The sequence below is a fragment of the Triticum urartu genome, chromosome 3A, assembly GCF_056163025.1.
Source record: "Triticum urartu cultivar PI428250 chromosome 3A, HENAU_Tu73, whole genome shotgun sequence".
NCBI classification, from domain to species: domain Eukaryota; kingdom Viridiplantae; phylum Streptophyta; class Magnoliopsida; order Poales; family Poaceae; genus Triticum; species Triticum urartu.
In genome coordinates, this window is record NC_141875.1 from 95,326,280 (window position 1) to 95,349,339 (window position 23,060).

A 23,060-nucleotide genomic window follows, 5' to 3' on the forward strand; every position below is an offset into this window, starting at 1 on the left:
GCGGGCTGGCCGGGCTAGATAGGCCAAGGCATGGTGAAAGAGTAAGGTTTGGTATATATAAGCAACTAAACGGGCTAGTAAATTTCTAGAAGCGCAGGTACTTGCAGCACGGGTTGGTGGCCCAAACGGACCAAACCGAACGGTCTAAACCCGAAAGGCAGGCTGTCGCCTTTCCCCCTCCCTCTCTCGTTTTTCCCATCTTCCGCCCCACCCGATCAAAAACCCCAACGATCAGCGAGAGAGAGAGACAAGCGGAGTAGTACTGCGCTGCACAGCGAGGAGAGAGAGCGCGGCGCCCATAAATGCGGCGAGTCGGTGGATCCAGCCAGCCAGCCCACCCCCACCTCCATTGCCACTGTTCCGAGCGAGGACGCCCCTCCATAAATCCCCCTACCACCGCACCACCCACCCCTGCCACCGCCACCATTTGCTGCTAGCTACTCCTACTTACTGCTGCTAGCTGCTGCGGCGAGGAGGAGAGGGCAGCGGGCAGTGGCTAGGGTTTTGGCGGGCCGGGGGCGATGTGGGCGGCGGAGGCGCCCTTCTCGCGGTCGGGGTCGTGGCGGGAGGCGGAGGACGAGCAGGAGGCGCTGCGCTGGGCCGCGCTGCAGCGCCTCCCCACCGTCGCGCGCGCCAGGAGGGGCCTGCTCAGGTCGCCCGCCGTCGCGCCCGGCGCCTCCGGCCCGGGCGGCCCGGTCGAGGGCGACGACGCGCTCTGCGAGGTCGACGTCACCGGCCTCTCCTCCGGCGACCGCACCGCGCTCGTTGACCGCCTGCTCGCCGACTCCGGCGACGCCGAGCAGTTCTTCCGCCGCATACGCGCCCGCTTCGACGCGTGAGTACACCGAACCGTGCATCTGCATACTACATTTTTTTCGCTCCCGCGTCGGTGCACCATGGTCATCAGCGTGCCTTCCTCGGTCTCTGCGCGCGCGCGCTCTGCAAATCTACTAGTGGCTGACCACAGGGTCCCGCCGCCGCCACAATTGGCTGACACGTGGGCCCAACCGGCGCATCCAGCCGCTGCTTGAAAATGGTTGCTCCATCTCCATGCCGTCTGCATGTTTTTTAGTGGCAGAAGATTGTATACGTTCTGTTCGAGCTTGTTCTAGGAAAAAAGTTCTAGATGTGCATAACTGGAGCCGCTGACAATGGCCCCACTGCCCAGACTTGCCATTTGTTGGCTTGCAGATTTGCAGCCACACCTAGATCGAGCTGCATCGGCTTTGGTTTCCAGCGCAAAAATTGTTGGGTTCTGCTTTGTGCTGAATCCTTTTTGTTTTGTTCTTCGATGCAGGGTGCACATAGAGTTCCCCAAGATCGAAGTGAGGTACGAGGACCTGACGGTGGACGCGTACGTGCATGTCGGCAGCAGGGCGCTGCCCACCATCCCCAACTTCATATGCAACATGACAGAGGTAATTGGCCCGTGATACACAGCTGGAATTGCAAATTTCCATCCCTCCCAGTTCTCTATCTAGGTGAAAGTAATATTGGTCACGGGTTTCTGTTACGATTTAATTACTGCCCGTGAAGTGAATCATTTACCGAAAGCAGAGCAATTACCAATGTACTGTCGAGGTTCTTACTTTACTTTTCTGTGAAATTAAGGCATTTCTGAGGCACCTGAGGATCTACAGAGGGGGACGAATGAAGTTACCTATATTGGACAACATTAATGGGATCATTCGCCCATCAAGGTACAATTGAAAATTAACTGGTGCTTTTCCGGTGCATCAACTAAGCTCTGACAGAGATCTTTGTGAAGAGAAGTTAGTAATTCGGATAAATTGTATGTTCTTTTCTTGCTGCAGAATGACACTGCTTTTGGGCCCTCCAAGTTCCGGGAAGACCACCTTGCTTTTAGCACTTGCCGGTCGACTTGGTCCTGGACTAAAGGTGTGATATCAGATTAATTACATTTATTTTTTTATGCTCATTACTCATAGATGATGGGAAAATCTTTGCTATCCGATCACTTGCGACCAAATCTGTATGTGTGTATCACTTGATGATAAGTGGAGAGATAGATTGGCATTATCCTGCTCCTGAAAATGATTATCTGGGAAACACTCATCCCTATCATATTAGAAGTTCAGAACTCTGTTATTAGCTACCCTAAGCCTTCTCTGCTTTTGTTGTACTATGTAAAATTATTTTATAAAGTTTATAAAAATGCAGTAGGGAGAAATCCCCTCTTGTTTCCTAAAAAAAAAACTATCCTGATAGGTATGGTGAACCTATCAATCAAGGTGCAATATCTGAAACAATATATTATTACTGACCATCATCACTAATTGCAGATGTCTGGGAGCATTACTTACAATGGCCACCATCTAAACGAATTTGTGCCTCAAAGAACATCTGCTTATGTAAGTCAGCAAGACTGGCATGCTTCAGAGATGACCGTCAGAGAAACCCTGGAGTTTGCTGGGCGCTGTCAGGGTGTTGGTATAAAGTATGGTAGGTTATCGCACCACCATGTCATTTGGCGGCTTTCCTTGATGATTTCCATTTTGACACCGCCGACTTGCAGATATGCTCGTTGAACTTTTGAGGAGAGAAAAGAATGCTGGGATCAAGCCTGATGAGGACCTTGATGTATTCATGAAGGTATGATGCACCCAGCAAGCTTTGGATAGATGTACCCACGCTATTTCGTCTGTGACTGTGTCATAATTTCTACTACTTTTCAGGCATTGGCTCTTGAAGGTAGACAGACGAGTCTCGTGGCTGAGTACGTAATGAAGGTAGCGACGTGTTTCTTTCAGTCGTTGCTTTTTTTAGCTTGGTCAGTCTTACATGTTTCCTTTCTTTCGTATTTGGACTCGTCAGTAGTAGCATGCATGTATAATCTGGCACCTGTCCTGCTTTGTTATTCTCTTTTATCTCATTACTTTTACTATTTTATCTCATGACTTAGAATACGTGATGTTATGTAAAGAGAGATGACTCTTATTTTGTGAAATGGGTACCAAATTAGGTGGTGCAAATTGCAATTTACTAGTATATTTTCACAAGATTGTGCTAGTGTTACTCACTAACTCATTTTCAAAGGTTGTTTCCATGTTTTGGGAAGTAGTTATATTCTTGATTTGAGAATTTTATATGTTCAGCCACATGATGCTTCGTTTTTCTGTTCTTTTCGGGAACCAATCCTATTAAGATATTGATTACCTGATTCTGGTGAGATTTCTGAATTGCTAATTTTGATCTAGTCAAGATTTTAGGGCTGGACATCTGTGCTGACACTATTGTCGGAGATGAAATGGTCAAAGGAATCTCCGGTGGGCAAAAGAAGCGTCTAACAACAGGTTGAAACATGCTACTGTTATTTATTTATTTCAAAAAAGGAGGATATCCTACTATCATTTGTATTAGGGGTATTTGTGGTGAATTTATGTTCTAATATTGGTTGCTTTTGCAGGTGAATTGTTAGTTGGGTCTGCTCGTGTTCTGTTCATGGATGAGATTTCAACTGGCCTTGATAGTGCAACCACATATCAGATTATCAAGTACTTGAGGGATTCCACACATGCTCTGGATGGCACTACAATCATATCCCTGCTGCAGCCTGCTCCAGAAACTTATGAGCTATTCGATGATGTCATCCTTATATCTGAAGGTCAAATTGTATACCAGGGACCACGTGAATATGCTGCTGATTTTTTTGCTGCAATGGGATTCAGGTGCCCTGAAAGGAAAAATGTGGCAGATTTTTTGCAAGAAGTAAGCAGTTCCACTCTTTCTATGTTTGTACATTTATGCCAACTGGTTTTTTTCTGGTATATTCACGTTTGTTGCACTGCAGGTTTTGTCCAAGAAAGATCAACAGCAGTACTGGTGTCAATATGATTATCCATACCAGTTTGTGTCCGTAACAAAATTTGCTGAAGCCTTCAAAACATTTGTTATTGGTAAGAGGCTGCATGATGATTTAGATAGGCCATACAATAGAAAACATAATCATCCGGCTGCTCTTTCAACTTCAAATTACGGTGTCAAGAGGCTTGAGATTCTAAAGTCCAACTTCCAGTGGCAGCGTCTGCTGATGAAAAGGAACTCATTCATCTACGTCTTCAAATTCATTCAGGTACTTTAATCCAAGAGATGCATCTTCTAGACTAGTACCATGGCACGAGTTAGAGGTTAGAACCAATTAGCCAATTGCCCTGTGCAATTGCACGGTGTAATGTGGTATACTAGAGCATATCAATTTTTCTTTATGAATTAATCGTTAAAATTAATTTCTAAGAAAACAAATCATGTGCTATCTGATTTCATGTTTTTCGAATGGAAGATATTTCATTTCACATTTAATTGGATATATGTGAAAGGGACTATTGGATTATAGGTGGTGCTACCTACATCCTTTTTATTTTTTTTCCTGTTTTAAAAAACTAATATATCCCAACCAACTGTCAATGAAAGACTTTGACAGTTCACCAAAAGGCAGCAAGTTAACGGTTAGATATTCTTTTGTGAGAGTTATTTAAAATGTTACACCTCTAAGCAACTGTAATATCTTACTTCAATATTAGTGTCCACCAAATTAAGTGCTAGATTTCTGTCAGAATTCTTACCATATTCCTATTTTCCTTAGCAGCTGTAACTGAACTGCGGTTTGCTGACTTTCTATTATTATCATACAATACGTACATGCACAGGGTAGCTATCACACTATTTGATAATTGACACAGAAAGCCTATGCATGGCTCAACGTACAAATCAAGGACTATATTGGCCTTGCTAAGGCAACTATATAACAAACTCTGAAATGTAAAGTGTTGAGTTATTAGAAATGCTTGTTTTTTCTTCCTAGTTTGTGTATAAATGCAATCCTAGTATACTTAAATGTGAGTAATGCCACACCTACAGACGGAATTTGTTATCGGAGTCGGGAAAGGCTAAGCGCAATGGTTACCGTAACTTTACCATTTGCGCTTAAATGTTTGTTATATCCAGTCACAAGTTTGATATGACAAGTGTTCTCTGTTTACGTCTTGGACAATGTCATAGTATTATGACAACATATGAATTCTCTCCACAATCAATCAAGGATGTTCTGACATGATCTCTTTGTGCCAGCTTCTACTTGTGGCCCTCATCACAATGACTGTATTTTTTCGAACAACAATGCACCATGATTCAGTTGATGATGGTATCATTTATCTTGGAGCCCTCTATTTTGCAATAGTGATGATTCTATTCAACGGCTTTACTGAAGTCTCAATGTTGGTGGCGAAGCTTCCAGTTCTTTACAAGCACAGAGATTTGCATTTCTATCCACCGTGGGCTTATACGCTTCCTTCATGGCTCCTGAGCATTCCAACCTCACTTATTGAATCAGGAATGTGGACACTTGTAACATATTATGTGGTTGGTTATGATCCCCAATTCACAAGGTAACTGACATGACATCGACTTTGTTAATTTTTTTTTCTGTTCAGAACTTCAGAGATCTTTTAGTTTCAAGATTGATCTTAGTTTGTGATGTGCAGATTTCTGGGACAATTTCTGTTGCTTTTCTTTCTGCACCAGACATCTTTGGCTCTTTTCCGGGTCATGGCATCTTTGGGCCGAAATATGATAGTTGCTAATACCTTTGGATCGTTTGCTTTGTTGGTTGTTATGATTCTTGGAGGATTCATCATAACCAAAGGTTGATTTCTCTGAAATAATTTCAACTACCTGCGGTTACATTTTGAACCTATACATCTAACATGTTACAACCTGTTTCTGACTATCTAACAGAAAGCATACCAGTCTGGTGGATTTGGGGTTACTGGATATCTCCTATGATGTATGCACAAAATGCTATATCGGTAAATGAATTCCATGGGCATTCTTGGAGCAAGGTGATACTTGATTTTAATCCTTCTCCGAGGCAGTCTGTTATATTTTTTGATTTAGTTGTACGCAACAACAACACACAACACATGGATTTTTGTGGGTGTAATAATGTGGAAACCCAAATTACTTAAGACATAGTATATTGTTCTCATGAACTTACAATAAGGCATTTTACCAAGAAAAGTTGTAATTAGCCTTAAAATAGTTCAGTATTCTTTTTTGTGGAATAATAGTTCAGTATTTGTAACTGATACTTAATTTACTTTTGTTTGATGGCAGCCATTTGCAGATCAGAATATCACATTAGGTGAAGCTGTACTCACTGGATATGGATTATTCAAGGAAAAATATTGGTTTTGGATTGGAGTAGGAGCATTGTTAGGGTACACGATTGTTTTGAATGCCTTATTTACATTGTTCTTGACAATTCTCAACCGTAAGTTCACACTACCTTATAAGACCCAAGCAGTTTGAGCTTATTCAAAATAGCTTCTCATTCTCCAAAGTGATTATCGTTGACAGCAATTGGGAATATGCAAGCTGTTGTGTCCAAGGATGCAATTCGAAACAAGGAATCTAGGAGGAGTGACAGAGTAGCCCTAGAGCTGAGATCTTACCTGCATTCAAATTCACTGAATGGTAAAGCTAGATAAATGAATTATTTCAATCCAGCTCTTACATCACAAGATATTTTCACCTTTTACTAAGTGTGATTCCCATCGTCCGTATTCACTGCGCTGCAGGGCTTAAGCTCAAGGAACAGAAGGGCATGGTGTTACCCTTTCAACCCCTTTCTATGTGTTTTAAGAATATAAACTACTACGTTGATGTACCAGAGGTATGTCAGATGTTGTCCATATGCATGACAAAAAAAATGTTTAAAAGAATTATAATTTATGCATTCACCCACTTATGCTCGCAGGAATTGAAAAAGCAAGGGATAGCAGAAGACCGCCTTCAGTTGCTTGTTGATGTCACTGGCGCATTTAGGCCAGGGGTACTAACAGCCCTTGTTGGAGTCAGTGGTGCTGGTAAAACCACCCTCATGGATGTTTTAGCCGGCCGGAAGACTGGAGGACTCATAGAAGGAAGCATTTCTATATCTGGATATCCTAAGAACCAAGAGACTTTCACAAGGATATCCGGTTATTGTGAACAAAATGATGTCCATTCACCTTGCTTGACTGTGATTGAGTCTTTGTTATACTCGGCATGCCTCCGGTTGCCTTCTCATGTCAATGATGACACTCAAAGGGTATGCATTGGCTGAAGCTATATGTTTCATTGTTCCAGACATCATAATGTTGACCTTTCGATCTTTGCTGTTTTCTTTTTCATAGGCCTTTGTGGAAGAGGTAATGGAACTTGTTGAGCTGAATCCGTTAAGTGGTGCTCTTGTTGGCCTGCCAGGAGTTAATGGTCTGTCTACGGAACAACGCAAAAGGTTGACGATAGCTGTGGAGCTTGTGGCAAATCCTTCCATTGTATTCATGGATGAACCTACGTCAGGGTTGGATGCTAGGTCTGCAGCCATTGTGATGAGAACTGTACGAAATATTGTTAATACAGGGCGGACAATCGTGTGCACCATCCATCAGCCAAGCATCGACATATTTGAATCCTTTGATGAGGTTATTTTTTCCACAAAATATCCGTTTTTAACAGTGAATATGACACCTAAAAATAATTTTATCTCAGACCTCTTTGAAAGTTCCATTTATCTTAATAATATGGAATGTACATGACCTCTTTGAAAGTTCCATTTATCTTAATAATATGTATTGTACATGATTTTATCTTGTACTGCTACTGTTAAGGATATATGATGACTCCACCATTGTCCTCTCCTAACTTATGCATATTCTCCTCAGCTTTTGTTTATGAAGCGTGGAGGGCAACTCATATATGCTGGTCCCTTGGGTTCCAAATCGCGGAATCTGGTTGAGTTTTTCCAGGTATGTTCTGCAGTGTGTGTTTTCTCACTGAAGAAACTTAGACAAGGCCTTTGTACTTACACTCTGAAGTTTACAAACAGGCAGTTCCAGGGGTGCCTAAAATCAGGGATGGCTATAATCCTGCTGCATGGATGTTGGATGTCACGAGTACACAAATGGAGCAGATTCTTGGAGTGGATTTTGCTGAATACTATCGACAGTCGAAATTATTTCTGTAAACACAATATCCCTTTTAATTGCACTATGTGTTTCATAGTTGTTTTTCCGTCACTCATACCTGTTTGTGTTATTGTATTTCAGGCAGACCAAAGAAATCGTCGAGGCCTTGAGCAAACCGAACAGTGAAGTGAAAGAGCTTACTTTCTCTACCAAGTATGCTCAACCATTCTGTGCTCAGTTTATTGCTTGCTTATGGAAGCAAAACCTATCATACTGGAGGAATCCTCAATACACCGCAGTTCGGTTTTTCTACACTGTCATCATCTCCTTGATGTTTGGGACGATTTGTTGGAAATTTGGATCTAGAAGGTATGTCATCTGATGGTTCTGACACCGATTTCCATAATTATATTCACAGCGAGCTAACTGTAATGTCGTTTTATAATTGTCAGGGAGACCCAACATGATATATTCAATGCCATGGGTGCCATGTATGCAGCAGTGCTTTTCATAGGAATCACTAATGCCACATCTGTTCAGCCTGTGATTTCCATCGAAAGATTCGTATCATATAGAGAGCGAGCTGCTGGGATGTATTCGGCATTACCTTTCGCATTCTCTCTGGTATATATATTTCTTATACGGAACTTCTATATCCCTCAGTGTATCCATCCAGTGCTCATCATCATAGCACTTTCTAACGCATTGTTCTTCGGCAGGTTACTGTGGAGTTCCCTTACATTCTTGTACAGTCACTTGTTTATGGTACAATTTTCTACAGCCTGGGTTCGTTTGAGTGGACAGCAGTGAAGTTCTTGTGGTTCCTGTTCTTCATGTACTTCACTCTGTTGTACTTCACCTTTTATGGCATGATGACAACGGCGATCACACCAAACCATATGGTCGCGCCTATCATTGCCGCCCCATTCTACACGCTATGGAATCTCTTCTGCGGGTTCATGATCCCAAGAAAGGTATGGAACGAATATCACCCCCATGATTTGAATCTAACGAAACCAATCAAAAACTTCCGTCCTACGGTGGACTTCCAGTTCCGTTTCCGTTTGGCAATCTGGGTATGGTTGAGTCCTAGGGTGTTTTTTCCAGTGCAAGCCTTTTGGGAAAATCAAGTATACTAGTAGGTCGTATGGTCTTCTAGTGGAGAATTTTTTGAAATGCACAATATCCAAACCAATAATTGGTGCGTATGACCTAAGATTTGTTCTTATTTGCACTCTAGAGTTTTTTTTTCTTATTTTTTTGGGAGAAGGGTTTCATCAGCACCGTAGAGTTGAACAAGCAATTCCATGCAATAGGAAAACATCACATAATTTTTGTGATAAGGCAAGTTGGTGATAGGTGGGCCCTAATATGTTTGACTGGCCTGTACAGAACGTGTCGGGCCATATGGGCTTCCATACACTAGTAAGATCGATCACTGTGCACACACAACCGCGTCAGCACTGGACCATTGGGCTTGTCAATTTTTCCTTTTCCTTCCAAATAAATAGGGTACTCATTCTTTTATCCATGCTGTGAACCAGCACAACACATGCACATGGATACAGTTTTGTAGTTTTGTCGAACATTAAGGAAAACAAATAAACAAATTTAAGTATATTCAGCTTAGCATGGTAGACACACTGCCTGTCTTGATCTACACGCTTGTACCTGATCAGAACAACAATCATACACTTGCTAGTCGGCACCATCCTGTTGTGCTTGGTTAACGATTCCGTTACCAAATAATAATGCAGCTGATCCCAGTGTGGTGGAGGTGGTACTACTGGGCCAACCCGGTGTCCTGGACGCTGTACGGGCTCCTGACCTCCCAGTTCGGCGACCTGGACCAGCCCCTGCTGCTGGCCGACGGCATCAGAACCACCACCGTCGTGGCGTTCCTGGAGGAGCACTTTGGGTTCCGGCACGACTTCCTCGGCGTAGTCGCCACGATGGTGATCGGCTTCTGCGTCCTCTTCGCCGTCGTCTTCGCCCTCGCCATCAGGAACCTCAACTTCCAGCGCAGATGATCGGCAGCAGCAAATGTACCCCGCGCAGTTTAACTTAATTACCCAGCATGCATGTGTTCAATCAATTAAGAGCTCGTAAATAATTTCGAGAGAGACATTTGAAACAAGAAGTGTATGTATTATCATGTATAGCAAGCAAAGGCTTTGAGTTGGTTTGTTTGTTGATACGTGCGGGGCGGGGCGGGCCTGCATATATTCGTTGAGCATTTGCCGCGTCCGGGAGCGCCGGTGCGTGGTCGACACCTGGCCGTCTTTTTTGACCGCTTTGGGCGATGCATCTGGGCTGTCCGTCGTCCGGCCCTGATACCCTTTTGGACGTAGCAGCAGCAGCAGCTACATTATCTATCCATCCAGCCATGGCTGCTTCCATCCAAGGACACTGACCTGACCGTTGGATGCGAAAGAACCACCCGTTTGACAAGAAGCATATAGCATAGCATCTCTCTGCGCTTCAGCAGGCACGTACGCACGTAAACGCAACAGATCAAGACACACACGTACCCCGGCTTTATACTACAGTACTAGCTGTATATCTATTTTACAGCCTGATTGATCGTGACGGAAGAATATACTAGCTACGTGGAGAGTGTTTGTCGTTGGCGCATGCACGCGTGACGTCGCGCGCGTATACACACGGCACGGCGGGGGCGGTAGGCAACAACCAATACGCCAGGGCCGAACCTTTGTCCGCTTGCCCTGGCGCCGTCGATCGTTAGGCTGCCGCACTTGGGTCGGCTCCATGGCGTATTTGACTGACCTACAACTTGTGCTCTTGCGCGCCCTGCAGCAGCACCTGCAGCAGCGGCGGACCGGTGATAAGAAGATCGATCACTGCCGTGTGGCCGCTTAGCCATGTAGCCTGTACGGTGGCCCCTGCATGCATGCATGCGGCCTTCGCGTGCTCGATCGGTCTCGAGCGGTCAGCGCCATGCTGCCATGCATGCAAGAGCCAAACCAACCAAGAGATGGCGATCCGATCCAGTGGAGGCCGGTGGCTGCTGGCTGGTCCTTGACGAGTGTCAAGAGGCCCTCGGTACGTGGACGGTAGCGTAGCGCGCGCGCGTAGGGGTTTCCTACGGCGCCGCGTAGCCCTTCTTCCGTGGCGCATAGTCCATCCATCAGCTTTAAGGGCGTGCCGGAACGCGACAGGCCCGGAGCCGCCGCCTACATGCATGCATGCACAGAGCAAGCGCGAGGCGTACGCACCAGCAAAGTAAGTCACCGGTCTGGCCAGTCAGTCAGTGGTCAAGTAGGAGTACTACGTGTGGACAAATCGCATGCCCAGTCGATGAGACCGAATTCCACCGCACCGATCGAGCTCTCCAAGGCGGGCGGCGAGCTAGGCTTATCCCGGCCGGCCTCCGTACGTACATCGGTACATGCGTGCTAACCTCTCGCGGCGGTTTTAGGTCTTATCGAACCGGGCTCGTTCTGGCCTTTACGTAGCGGCTCATCCGAGGCCAGTCCAGTTGCGACCGACCGTGCATGTGTGTGACCGCGTGCAGGTGCAGGGCTAGAGCCATTAGCCAAAGCCAGCCATGCATGCACGCAGCTGCGTCGTTAGTCATGGACTGGACGGCCGCTGGCTAATGACCTATCTGCCAGGCAGCTACCTTAGCTTAGCTCACCTACCTAGCTGCTAACCTAACAATAATTGGGCTGATCATGCATGAGCAGACCCACGGATCGGCTGCACCAGTCAGTTGTTACCACTAGATAGATCGTCTTTTGGCAGCTGCGGCGCCGCAGACGGATGGTGACAAGAGGCGCAGATTTCTGCCGATCGACTCACCCACCGGCCACATGCATGCGCATCCATCTAGGGACGATCAGAGGATGCGCAGGAAGGTTTTTACCTAACATGAATGACACCGTGACAACATAATCTTTGGATCGGACTATCATCTCCCTCGACAAATCGACATAGCCATAGCTGGCGGCGGCAGATTCTGGAGCGTGTACATGCGATGCACGCTGAGAGTCCGCTAGACCGGTTATTGATCTCGGCTCACTGTTTGCGGCTTGCTGAGATCATCGGATTAGATGGTGTGCATAGGTGCGTTGTCTGGACACATCATCAAGCTAATAGGTGTAGCGACATAAATCGTTAGGAAGGTGGCTTTGGATAGATCCATATATTTATTTTTGTCACTCTGTTGAATAATAAAATGGCTATGTGCATTGCTCGATGTAGGGATGGTGTGTATCCTCCTTTTCGAAAAAAGCTTACAACTCTGTTGCTGATATGTCGTTTTTTTGTCTGATAGTTCGTGTTTTGGTTGTGCACATCCTAAATATACAGAGAATGGGTGTTGGTCATCATGATTGTATCTGCCTGATGCTATATTTTAAATTAATAAAAACCCTCTTTATAAAAAAAATATGCATGCGCATACATCCATTTTCAAGGATCCATCGGAGGAGGAAGTAGTACAAAACTAAAGCTAAAGCTAAAACTAGGGATCAAGTTTGTTCCAACCCACTGATTGGACTCAATATTTAATCTAGAGCAAGTACTTCTGTTTTTTCGCCTGTTTTCTTTTGATAACTCTTCTTGGAAGAGCTAGTGAGGATAGGGGAAAATAACAATATTATATAGGCCAGGACAATCACTCGCTCTTGCTCTTGCAGAGAATATATTGATGAGACAAGATGGGCACGCTCCAAGGGAAAGGACCAAAGAAAGACCAAAGCTAATGCCAAGGACGATCCCCCTCTCGCTCTCTGCCAAACTGATGAGCGCCAACTAAACTAAGCTAACCAATAGCACCAACTTAATTCGCTACGAGATTTTGCCGTCTTCTCTGGCGTCCAGCAGCTGCCTCTCGATCTCTGTTTTTTCCCCTCTGCACACTCACACGTACGTAAGCTGTCGTCTAGCCTTGAGAATCAAACAAGAGCAGCTATTTCAGAGTTAGTTGATTAGGGCTTTGTTATGTATAGACCGGGTATGAAGTCTTTGCAGTTGTATCGCTTTGATGCCACAATCGAGTCAATAAATTCCTTCTATTTGTATCAGGGCAAATTTTAACATGGTCCCTCTTATCTCCTTTTTTTACATGTGAGGTAAGAAGGTAAGAGTCAATCAAGCCATTCATTGATGAGATCAACGGCTAAGATCTATTTTATACTCTTACCTTTCATGTGAAAAGAGGGGGTAAGAGGGACCATGTTAAAACTGCTCTTGTATCAGAGTTTCATTGGCAATGCCCCCTTGATAAACGAAAACAAGAAAAAAGAACTTATGGCCGTTAAATTCCACGCATATTTTTGTTCATTGACCTTTGCCAAAGCCGTACGGTTGATGATGTGGCGGTGGTCTTGTTCACGTGGCAGGTCCTGTACCTAATAATCTGAAGATACAAATACTTTTTTTTGTGGGTCTGAAGATACAAATACTGAAATGTCATGTATCATATCCACAATAACCAATAAATCTCCCAAGAATATATACATAGTGGGGAATAACAAGAAACATATCTTATTCTTAACCACTCATCCTCAATTTCATTTGCCACCTGGGATATGTCCATATTCTCAGACATGCATGTGAGATAATATCGCATCTGCTTTTATCCCTGCTTAGCAGTGGTTAATCCACATCGAATTTCAGCTAAGATTTTGCAATTGGATCATGTCCCTCTGTCCAGTGCTTGTGGTAGCACAAAAGGAAATAAAAGGAGACTAACATTTATGCTCATGGGACCCTTGCTGGATGAAGAAGCTACAAGGAGATAAGTGTGACAGAGGCAGTTTTATACATGGTTTGGCTTATATGGATGCGTATGAATCAGTCGACAGGACATGCCAAATTAATGGGGCACTTGGCAAATTGATCATGTCCTCATGCCCCCTCCCTTCAATACGCTCGATTGCGATTGACGATGATTTATAACTTTTCATTTTAATTAGTGCCCTCTCCTATGGTTTTCCTAGTTTCCGCCATAATTGTTCCAAGAAAAATCTCGTCGGAAAGAGAGACTAAAGGCAGCAATAACTCTCTGATGCATCATGCTATACATGTGATGTAGCTTTTCTCAAGGGTACACTTGGGAGCATTGATCATTCAGTTATACAATGATCAAATTTGGAAACAATGTCTACATCAACAAGTTTATAAATATCTGTGATATTTGCTGAAGGGATGTAGAATCATTTACCACGAAAATTTCCAACCAAAATAAAATAAAATAAATACCAGAGGACTTGCACCGAATCTTCATGCCATACCTTGATTAGTCTACCGAAGTACTCCCTCCGTCCCAAAATTCTTGTCTTAGATTTGTCTAAATACGGATGTATCAAGTCACGTTTTAGTGTTAGATACATCCGTATCTAGACTAATCTAAGACAAGAATTTTGGGACGGAGGGAGTAGTACGCTGCAAAGGGAGGTAAGGAAAGAAGAAAAAGGAAGAAGGAAAATGCTCGAGCTAGACATACTATACATCCTCTAGGATTTCATCATGATAGACAACACATTTTCACAAGCATATCCTAACTGCTTTTTTCCACAACGACCGCCTCACATGCCCAACAAAATGTCCTGCTTCCGATCAATGGTGCCGGAGAAGCAACAAAGCCCGGTGTCTCCTCTTTTTTGTCCACCAGAAGGGGAGTGCACTAACTAGTTTGTACATGGAGCTAGCCAATGTGTTTTCTTGTCCTACATTGAGAGGTTGTGACACCGAAATGACAAAATCTCCAAGTGCATGATCCTTGCATAGCATTGTTCATGTGCTGCATATAGATGTGCCTTTCTTCCCATTGAGCTCTTAGTGCTGGAGGTCCTGTCAGCTAGGAGATGTGCACACTACACTCCATCCCCTCTCCCTATTCTTTCTCCTTTGTATGTACTAGCTATCAACCAACTAGCTCAGCAGCCTCGCAGCCTCACCAAGGGACATCACATGCATTACCACCCTCAACACCCACCACCCTCACACACTTTGTCCTAATGCTTCCTATATAACCTAGCTATCTAGCTGCTATGTCTGAGGTGCAACATGTACAAACGCTTCCATTGGTGAGAGTTTGCTCCATGGACGATGATTAGCATGATCTACTCCCCCATACGTATGTGTATGTGTGCGTCGCCAATTTCTACAACATGATAAATGTTTGGGCCTTGCTGTTGGGTATGTGTGCACCGACCGGACAAGTTGAGCAACCTGTTGGGACAAGGCAGGCAATGTCCTTGTGTTCATGAATTCTGGGGCTGTTTGCCCACTCTAAAAATTTTGGGTTGGTTCCCCACATCATGTGCCATCCACATGGAAGGCAATAACTTCCTAGTTCCAATTTGGGTTGTCATGTTTTCCCTGACAATGTTCCTAGACAATATGTGTTGGAGGCTTGGAATGCCCACATGGTGAGCCTCCATTTAGGAGTGATCACTATCTATCAGTTCCTTGTACGCATGCAAATAAGTTCTTTTGCCAGTACTACTACTCACTAGCTGTTCCATGATATGCTTTAGCATGATTGAACCATGTGTAACTGAAGATGGGACCTCCAATCAAACAATGGAAATCCAGAAAAAGGATGCTGCCGAACACATTCAACGCTTCCAGTGAGAAGTCGACACCTCAATGATCGCTAGGGACGAAGCCAGGTAATAGGCCATATATATGTCCAGAGCCAGATCTTTTTAGATTTTTTTTAGTAAAGAGGCTATCACCCGGCTTTAAATTAATGAAATCTTTACAGCCAACAGTAGAACACAACACCACAACACACACACAACAAAGGAAACGACATAATACAGCGGAGGATAATATCCTCTAAGCCTCCGAGGCCGAACTCTTTCTTAATTAAGCTATATATGCATAGTACTAAAGTGATATTTGCTACACCATTTCCCCATGGAGTGTTAAAGTTTTGATTGACTTTCATTACTAATCTTGAATTTGTCTCTGATAAACACATTATTTGTACACAATTTCTCAATCTTGGATCCGTTCCCCGACAAAGCATTCCCACGTCGGTTACTTTAGTAATCATTGCCTAGTTAGCCTCCTTTGGTTCATAGGATATGAATGTTATAGGAATAGGAAGATCATAGGAAGTGAGATGACATGTATCTCAATTCCTATATAGAAAGAGATGCCATTTGATGCATAGGATAGGAATTTTTTCATTGAGTCTTAGCTAATGTTTTTTTTCCTCCAAAATGTGAAGGATTGATTCCTATCCTACATATGAATAGGAATCCATTCCTACAAACCAAAAGGCTTCAAAGGAAAATTTCCTATGTAAATCCTATACTATAGAAATCCTATGAGATTAATGCGTGTCTAGCGGAGGAAGAGGACATGCAGGTTTTTTTTTTCAATATGAAAGATGTTATACGTATCAAATTTATTCACGATACTTGTCGAGAGCACCGCCTATTCAGTTAAGACAACAAATGACGAACAAAGTTTGTATACACCCGGTGTTCTGCTATTCTAGAATGAGAAGGGTTATCTCTTTCCATTGTGTACAGTGGCGATCTTGCTCAGTGAACAAACAAGCGAGAACACATACGTAATCTCAGGGTTTTCTCTTTTAGTTTGATTCATTTCATGTTTGGTGTAATTAATTGTTTGGATTTTTGAACTTCGCCCTGTCATATAATATATATTATACCTCTTGGCTGGGATATATAACGGACCGATCAAATGTTCCACACCATTCTGTTGTTTCCTAGCGCGAAAATCGCGAGATCGACAACTCAACCAAAGCCACTCTATAGCACGAGCAAGCAAGATCAGATATGGCTAAGATTCGGTTCTCAAAACAGAAAATTTGAGATGGAATTGGCCTGCATGCATACTGTTGCTATCCTATATATGGCTAGCCAGCTATAGGACATGGATGTGGCATGCAAAGGCTAGCTGTAGAGAGACGGAGCCTGTCATGCTGCATGTTGTGTAAAGTTAGCCTGTGTGTTGTTGCCGATCGTAGTGACTAGTGACCTAGCTCTCTTTTTTCATAGAGAGAGTACTTGCACACACTATAATTTTTGTTTTTTTGATCTCACACTATAATTTTTGTAGGGACACTATAAGTATGTTTAGGCTCTGATTAAACAGGGCGTACCATGCTAAATTTGACGGTCGGCACTAGGTGGGGACAAACATGGCATGCCGTGCTAATTTTGACGGATAGGTGAGATTCTACATGGCCTTGCTCAAAGATTGATCTGCCTTTCAGTGGTGGTGACCTTTCGGTGACTCATCTAGTCATTCAGCCGTATCGGCATTTAGCCCAACCAAAATATATGGAAGATGATAAGTGACAAGATCCGACGATGCGATGAGCATGTTGCTCCATGCACTTGCACGTAGGAGTATCTCCTTGACGATCCACCTTACCCTAAAAGTTTCTTGTATTCATCCTAGCTTCTAGCTTAGCTAGTTTGCCTAGCAATTCAACTGTTTGTACTCGAAGAAGAAAAGAGAACCGATATGATTACCCTTTGATATATTGTCGAATGCCATGGTTAACATGTTGGTAACCGCTTGAGGGGTGGTGTCTATGCTTGGTACCCATTGGAGTAGTTCAAAGAAAAATATTCATGTCACGAGTCATCGCCATGGATTATCATTAGACAAAAAAAAGAGTAATGTTACACCTACGTAAAACTTCTTAGGTGCTTTATTGGATGTATAAGAGGATGGAGGGGCCCACCCCCGAAATTCAGGGGAGGGGGGAGAGAATAATAGTTAGGAAGATTACGTTACTTTTTCGTAGCTTGTCCGTAGATGGAGCAATATTGAAAAAAATATTGCTATTCCTGAAGTAGTAATTTACCTACATGTGTAGTAGTAGTATTTCTAGTACTAGATGACCAGTTGCGCCAAATGGCGCAAAGACCCGTTTAAAACCATGTTCGTGTTGAAAATGTTTGCATTTTTTTAATAACCGTATATTTGAGTACATTTGGTCAGAACTTATACCCCTATATATAAAGGAAATTAAATGCAAATATTTTCTTAAGGTAATAATGCCACAAATTAGATCATCAGTAGGTCAAGATAGTTGAGTCTACAATTAGGAACTCCGAGTAGCTGTAAACTTGCATTAAAAAAGAGTAAACACAAGTGACACAATAAAATGTACTTAATACATGAACTCGTGAACATTGTATACAAGAGAAGTTAATAGAAAGTGGTCAATTACATCATATAATTTGGTTCTATACTTTTTTGTGTATATATCCTGAATGCTACGCCTTTGTGATCAACTCTTTGTCCTTCGAATCAAATGGCACAACTACTGCCCCTTGTGAAAAAAGAAAGGACTATGTAATACTCAAAAACGTAAAAGGAAAACATCATGTGATGCATCTCAACCTGCGCAAAACAATGTAAAAACCATACATGCTATCTACATACTCTCATTGTCTACCAAAGCATAAGTAGCTGAGGGACCCTGTACAAAAGAATTGACAATTATCAAGAAAGAAGCATGCCATCAGCTGTCTAGACAACAAAACATATTAAGCATCAGCTATTAAACAAAATCTTTTTTCCTAATAAGACAACATAGATATGAAATGGGCAAACTCTATTTTGCCATCCAGTTTATGAGCTAAAGTGGAAAGCTATGGTCACAAATGCATAAATAAGCAATATAGAAAATTAGTTAAACAGATTCTGTTTTCCCTTGAAATACCTGAAGGAGCCTGCTAATTCCACGTGTGCTTTGAAAAAAGTACAATGCATTACTTGTTTTAGTCGTGGGCAAACACATTCTACCTTATAATCTTTGATAATAAGATATACATAGTTTTGAAAAGGATGTGCATTTTTAGAAGCATGTGTATTTTGAAGTAATTTTCTGTGTGAGCAAGGATGCATGGTAAAAATTTATGGCCTTGCATATAAAAAAGAAACAGAGAAGGAAAAGCAATCAAAAAAGAAGAAAAATACAATGGAGCCGAATAGAGCCCTTGGAAGCATCTCACGGGGAAGTAATATGCCTGGGAAAGCAGTAGAAGACCAGCATGCAGGGTAGCCTGCTCATAGGCGTGCATAAAACCACATTGCACCGTGTTCCATGAGAAAGACCTCAGTGGCACCCCCTCTGGGGTGGTGTGAAGACACTGTCAAAGCCCGCTATCTTGCTCCCTCCATATGCTCTAGATGACCAGAGAGATAAAAGCGTTTTGTTTTACTCACCCTGCATTCTTGATCAAGCATCCCACCACCAGGCCTGGAGAGCAAGATTAGTAGGGAATGACCTCGTTTCAGAATCATTACAAAAATAAAAATAAAATACCTAAAGGCCGTCAATAGAAAAGAACACAAAATTCTTGAGTATTCACCGAGGCATCTATATGTAAATCTGGAAGAGACAAAAATCAAAGACATCACAACATAAAACATGATAGAGAAATTCATCCAGATCACATGGACATGCTGGCTGCGTGTATGAGTCAAATGTATACAAAAATGAGACCGAGAGGCCAACTTGTTGCTATTTCAATGCACACAAAGCCATATCGTGTATGAATCTACAAAATAGCCACAGTTTATGAATAAGACGGAGCACAATTCTAAAATATTATTCGATGGAAGCTTTGATTGCAAAACGAACAAAACGATTATATCCTACTGTTGTTCGAGGTTTCATAATTCAGGAAGAAAAACATTGTCTTTAACCAACAATACAACAATGTAACCGTGGACACACACAACAGCTGGCCTGGTTGCACTCGTCCAACTTGACAGCATGCCTCGAGTGCTCGCTTAGGGTGCCCCTACTGGTCTGGTTCCGGACATGGCTCAGGATGATGATGCCCAGCCGGTAGCACGACTGTCAAGGCTCATAAGAGCCGGGTCTTGAACACGAAGGGCCGGTTGACCCAGCCCTGCCAGGTCTTGAATGCCTACAACAACAAAGGTGAATAATCCTCTCAGTTACTAAAAAATATGTGTTGAGGATTTGGGCAATAGTGTCATTCCTGCAGCAGAAAAGAAATCTCCAGCATATTTGCCACTACTTTTTCCTGAAGATGCCACTACCTATTGTGAAGTTTAATATCAATGGACCAATACTCATTTCAAACTGCGAAAATAGAATGCCGACAGAGACCAATGATATTCAACTATCTAACAATCTCATGAGTTAAAAAGATGAAGGCAAGAATATAGAAACATCTGCACGATTTGAGTACAGTTCAAACAAAATCTACATAGGTATACATAGGTAGCCATATGGAGCTGTAAACCAAGACAGAGGCCACCCAAGGTAGAACATCAAACAGTGACAAAGGAACATCAAAGCATTATATAGAACACTTTGCAATACACAGAGCAGAGAGCCTAATGCTTGAACTCTGATGGAGTTATCAATATAAGCTTTAAATACTATTGTGAAGGAGCTTTACCTAGGCTGTAGCACCGGAGTACATGAATCCAAAAAAACTAACCATTAGAATTAAGTCCCAAGAGCCTAGCTAGTATTTAGAAACCTATAACTCTGGGTGAACATAAGATAATTCATACAGTCAATCCACTAATAACTAAGCAACACAACTAAGCAACACGTAGTAGTTATCTTCCTACTAGTAAAGAGAGCCAACCAAACAACCAATATGCCTAGGCTTCAGAAAAAAAAACTGCCTGAAGGAATAACCTTGGCAGATAATTTATAAATACACCTCGAAAATCATCACCAAGTTTAACAGGTACGTGTTAATTTAAATCAAGAGAACACAAAAGGATCATGTAACATGGTTCTTACCTTCTACCATTTTGGAAATTATTGTACGCTGAAATCTACAGCTTCTGCCGGACAATGAACATATGTTAAGAAGAAAAGTATAGTTTAGGAAGGTGTGCATAACAAAATATGGAGTGCGCGTCCCCTCCTCACATTCTCTTCTACCCTGCAACGACAGAGAGTAAAATTCCTCAGTTCTTCGGCTATCTATGAATCAAGCTTTTGGTCCTAGGATGCACAACCAATAAAAAGCATTACAATTTTATAAGGCATGAACAACTGTACCTTGAAGCACGGTCAACATGCAGGACCTAGCTCGTAATTCTATTTAGGAATCATCATCTTCATAAAGTAACAAGTAAACTTGGTCATCCATGCACCGACTGTAGCTTGCTTGCTAATTTTCACCTATGTCACAAATAGGACAATCATGTTCAAACTGAAGGTGAAAGCAGTACACATTCAGTTTCTTATTTAATTTAGTATACTGATAAAATCTCTATGAAGAAGCAGACCAACTGCTGGAAATAAACTGGCATGGAACGAAATCAGTGCCACAAAACCATATAGACATGCATGCTTCGGCCTTGCAGATGATGATTGGGATATGAAAAAAAGATAGAAAAATGCATTGAAAGCTTGGACCTGAAATGTAGAAGATTACCCCCTTGATCTACCGATGAGAAATACACGTAAGCGTCAACCAAATGCAATCACAGTCAAGTATGATTTCTTTAATCTATTTAGGGTGTTTTTCACGTACTGTGCAAGTAAGTAGCAAGGGGCTGTTCTTCAGTAACAACATCTTATTAGCTTCAGATGACGCCCATTGACACTATACTGCTAATTTAAGTTAAGTTGTGATCCTAATATTTGGCTAAAAAGACACATGGAAAGCTCAAACTGAACCGGGATTATCGATCTGCATATTATAACCTACCAAGGTTACCATGACAATGTAGATAGTCTGGAGGCTAACTTAAGAATGTAAACAATATATATATATATATATATATATATATATATATATATATATATATATATATAGACATTTCATGACATCAAACAATTACGGGTTGCGGTTTTAAACAGAAATACATGATGGATCATTGCATACAGCTATGATTATAAAGGTACTACTCTTACCGTCTATAATTATAATTTAATTCTTTGTCGATAAGAAAGCAACCATCATTGTGGATACCTTTATATGCTTCTAGTGATCCTATGAGCATATGCTAATACTCCTTAACATAAATCTCACTTGTCATCGCCATCGTCACTGTCTTGCTGGAATCACATCCTCTATCTGCAAACTGAAATAATAGCAACATCAAATCCCTCTTGAAGGTCTCACCCTGGACCTCCCCCCTGTTGATCTGCATAGGCATGGCATTAACCAAGCAAACTCAACAATTCACACCATGCATATAATATCTCAAGTAAAATTTTTCAGGAAATTCACAGTACACTTCAACCCACTTGATTTATACACATGAACTTAACGGGATATGAGTATTTACACACAACAATTCATGGTTAATGTGGAACTGAAGCGACAAATTGAGAAAATCAAAATCTTACCTTAATGAATAAGCGGGGCAAGGAGGAGACTTCAAGGGCAACCACTTGTGTACTCTGAACAACAGAATGACCATATTCATTAAATATCACATTCAGCATACCCTCAAATCGACTGATGTAGATTATTGGGCTAATCTGCAAAAAGAAAAGCTAACAGGGGCTCTTCTCCTTGTGCAGACGTGTACTGAATTGGAAGGTTGACTTGCCTAAAGTACTGCCCAGCGACAGCAGGCATATCACTGACCCAAACATGCAGTTACAGCTAATCAAAAGAGGAGAGGAGCAGGAAGGAAGAAGGAACCTGCAGACGTGTGGGCTGTACAGAGCCATCTCTGGCCCAACACGGTGTGAACGATGACCAGTTGTTCCTTTCGGTGACCCTCTCCCGTCGGCCGCCGCACATCCCTCTCCTCTTTCCTCTCTATTTCTACCTCCTCTCCTTCCGTCTCTCTCTCCCTCTCATCTTCTTTCTCTCTCCTGTAGATCAAATCGAGCGCCGTCGCCATCACCCTTTGACTGCAGGTCGCCGCCGCCGTCGGAGAAGCTCACCTCCGTGCCCGCACGAGATGAGGAGGGGTGGGCAGCGGTGGCGCAGGGGAGGAGAAGCCAGCGCTGTCGGATGCCCTGCTCGGGAGCCGCCTTGTCTCTCCGGACGGGGCGCGCTCCACGGCCACCCCATCGTGTCGAGCTCTCCTAGGAGGCGACTAAGGTGGGAGGAGGAGGAGGAGGCGGCGGCGGCGACTGAGGTGGGAGGAGGAGGGGGGCGG

At 42.9% G+C, this 23,060-nt stretch overlaps 1 protein-coding gene across 1 annotated transcript; it reads left to right on the forward strand.

Annotated features, from left to right (window-relative positions):
- The first annotated feature begins 371 nt into the window (after positions 1-371).
- On the forward strand, positions 372-10,156 carry ABCG32 (pleiotropic drug resistance 4). The gene is made up of 24 exons (XM_048706286.2): positions 372-835; positions 1,298-1,418; positions 1,612-1,700; positions 1,815-1,899; positions 2,304-2,463; positions 2,537-2,613; positions 2,697-2,750; positions 3,224-3,314; positions 3,428-3,729; positions 3,812-4,093; positions 5,089-5,405; positions 5,502-5,662; positions 5,755-5,858; positions 6,133-6,289; positions 6,376-6,492; positions 6,597-6,691; positions 6,776-7,108; positions 7,194-7,484; positions 7,725-7,808; positions 7,889-8,022; positions 8,109-8,336; positions 8,420-8,591; positions 8,687-8,941; positions 9,725-10,156. The coding sequence occupies exons 1-24, from the start codon at positions 522-524 to the stop codon at positions 9,995-9,997; spliced, it is 4,296 nt and encodes a 1,431-aa protein (XP_048562243.1). The 5' UTR covers positions 372-521; the 3' UTR covers positions 9,998-10,156.
- The last annotated feature ends 12,904 nt before the right edge of the window (positions 10,157-23,060 follow it).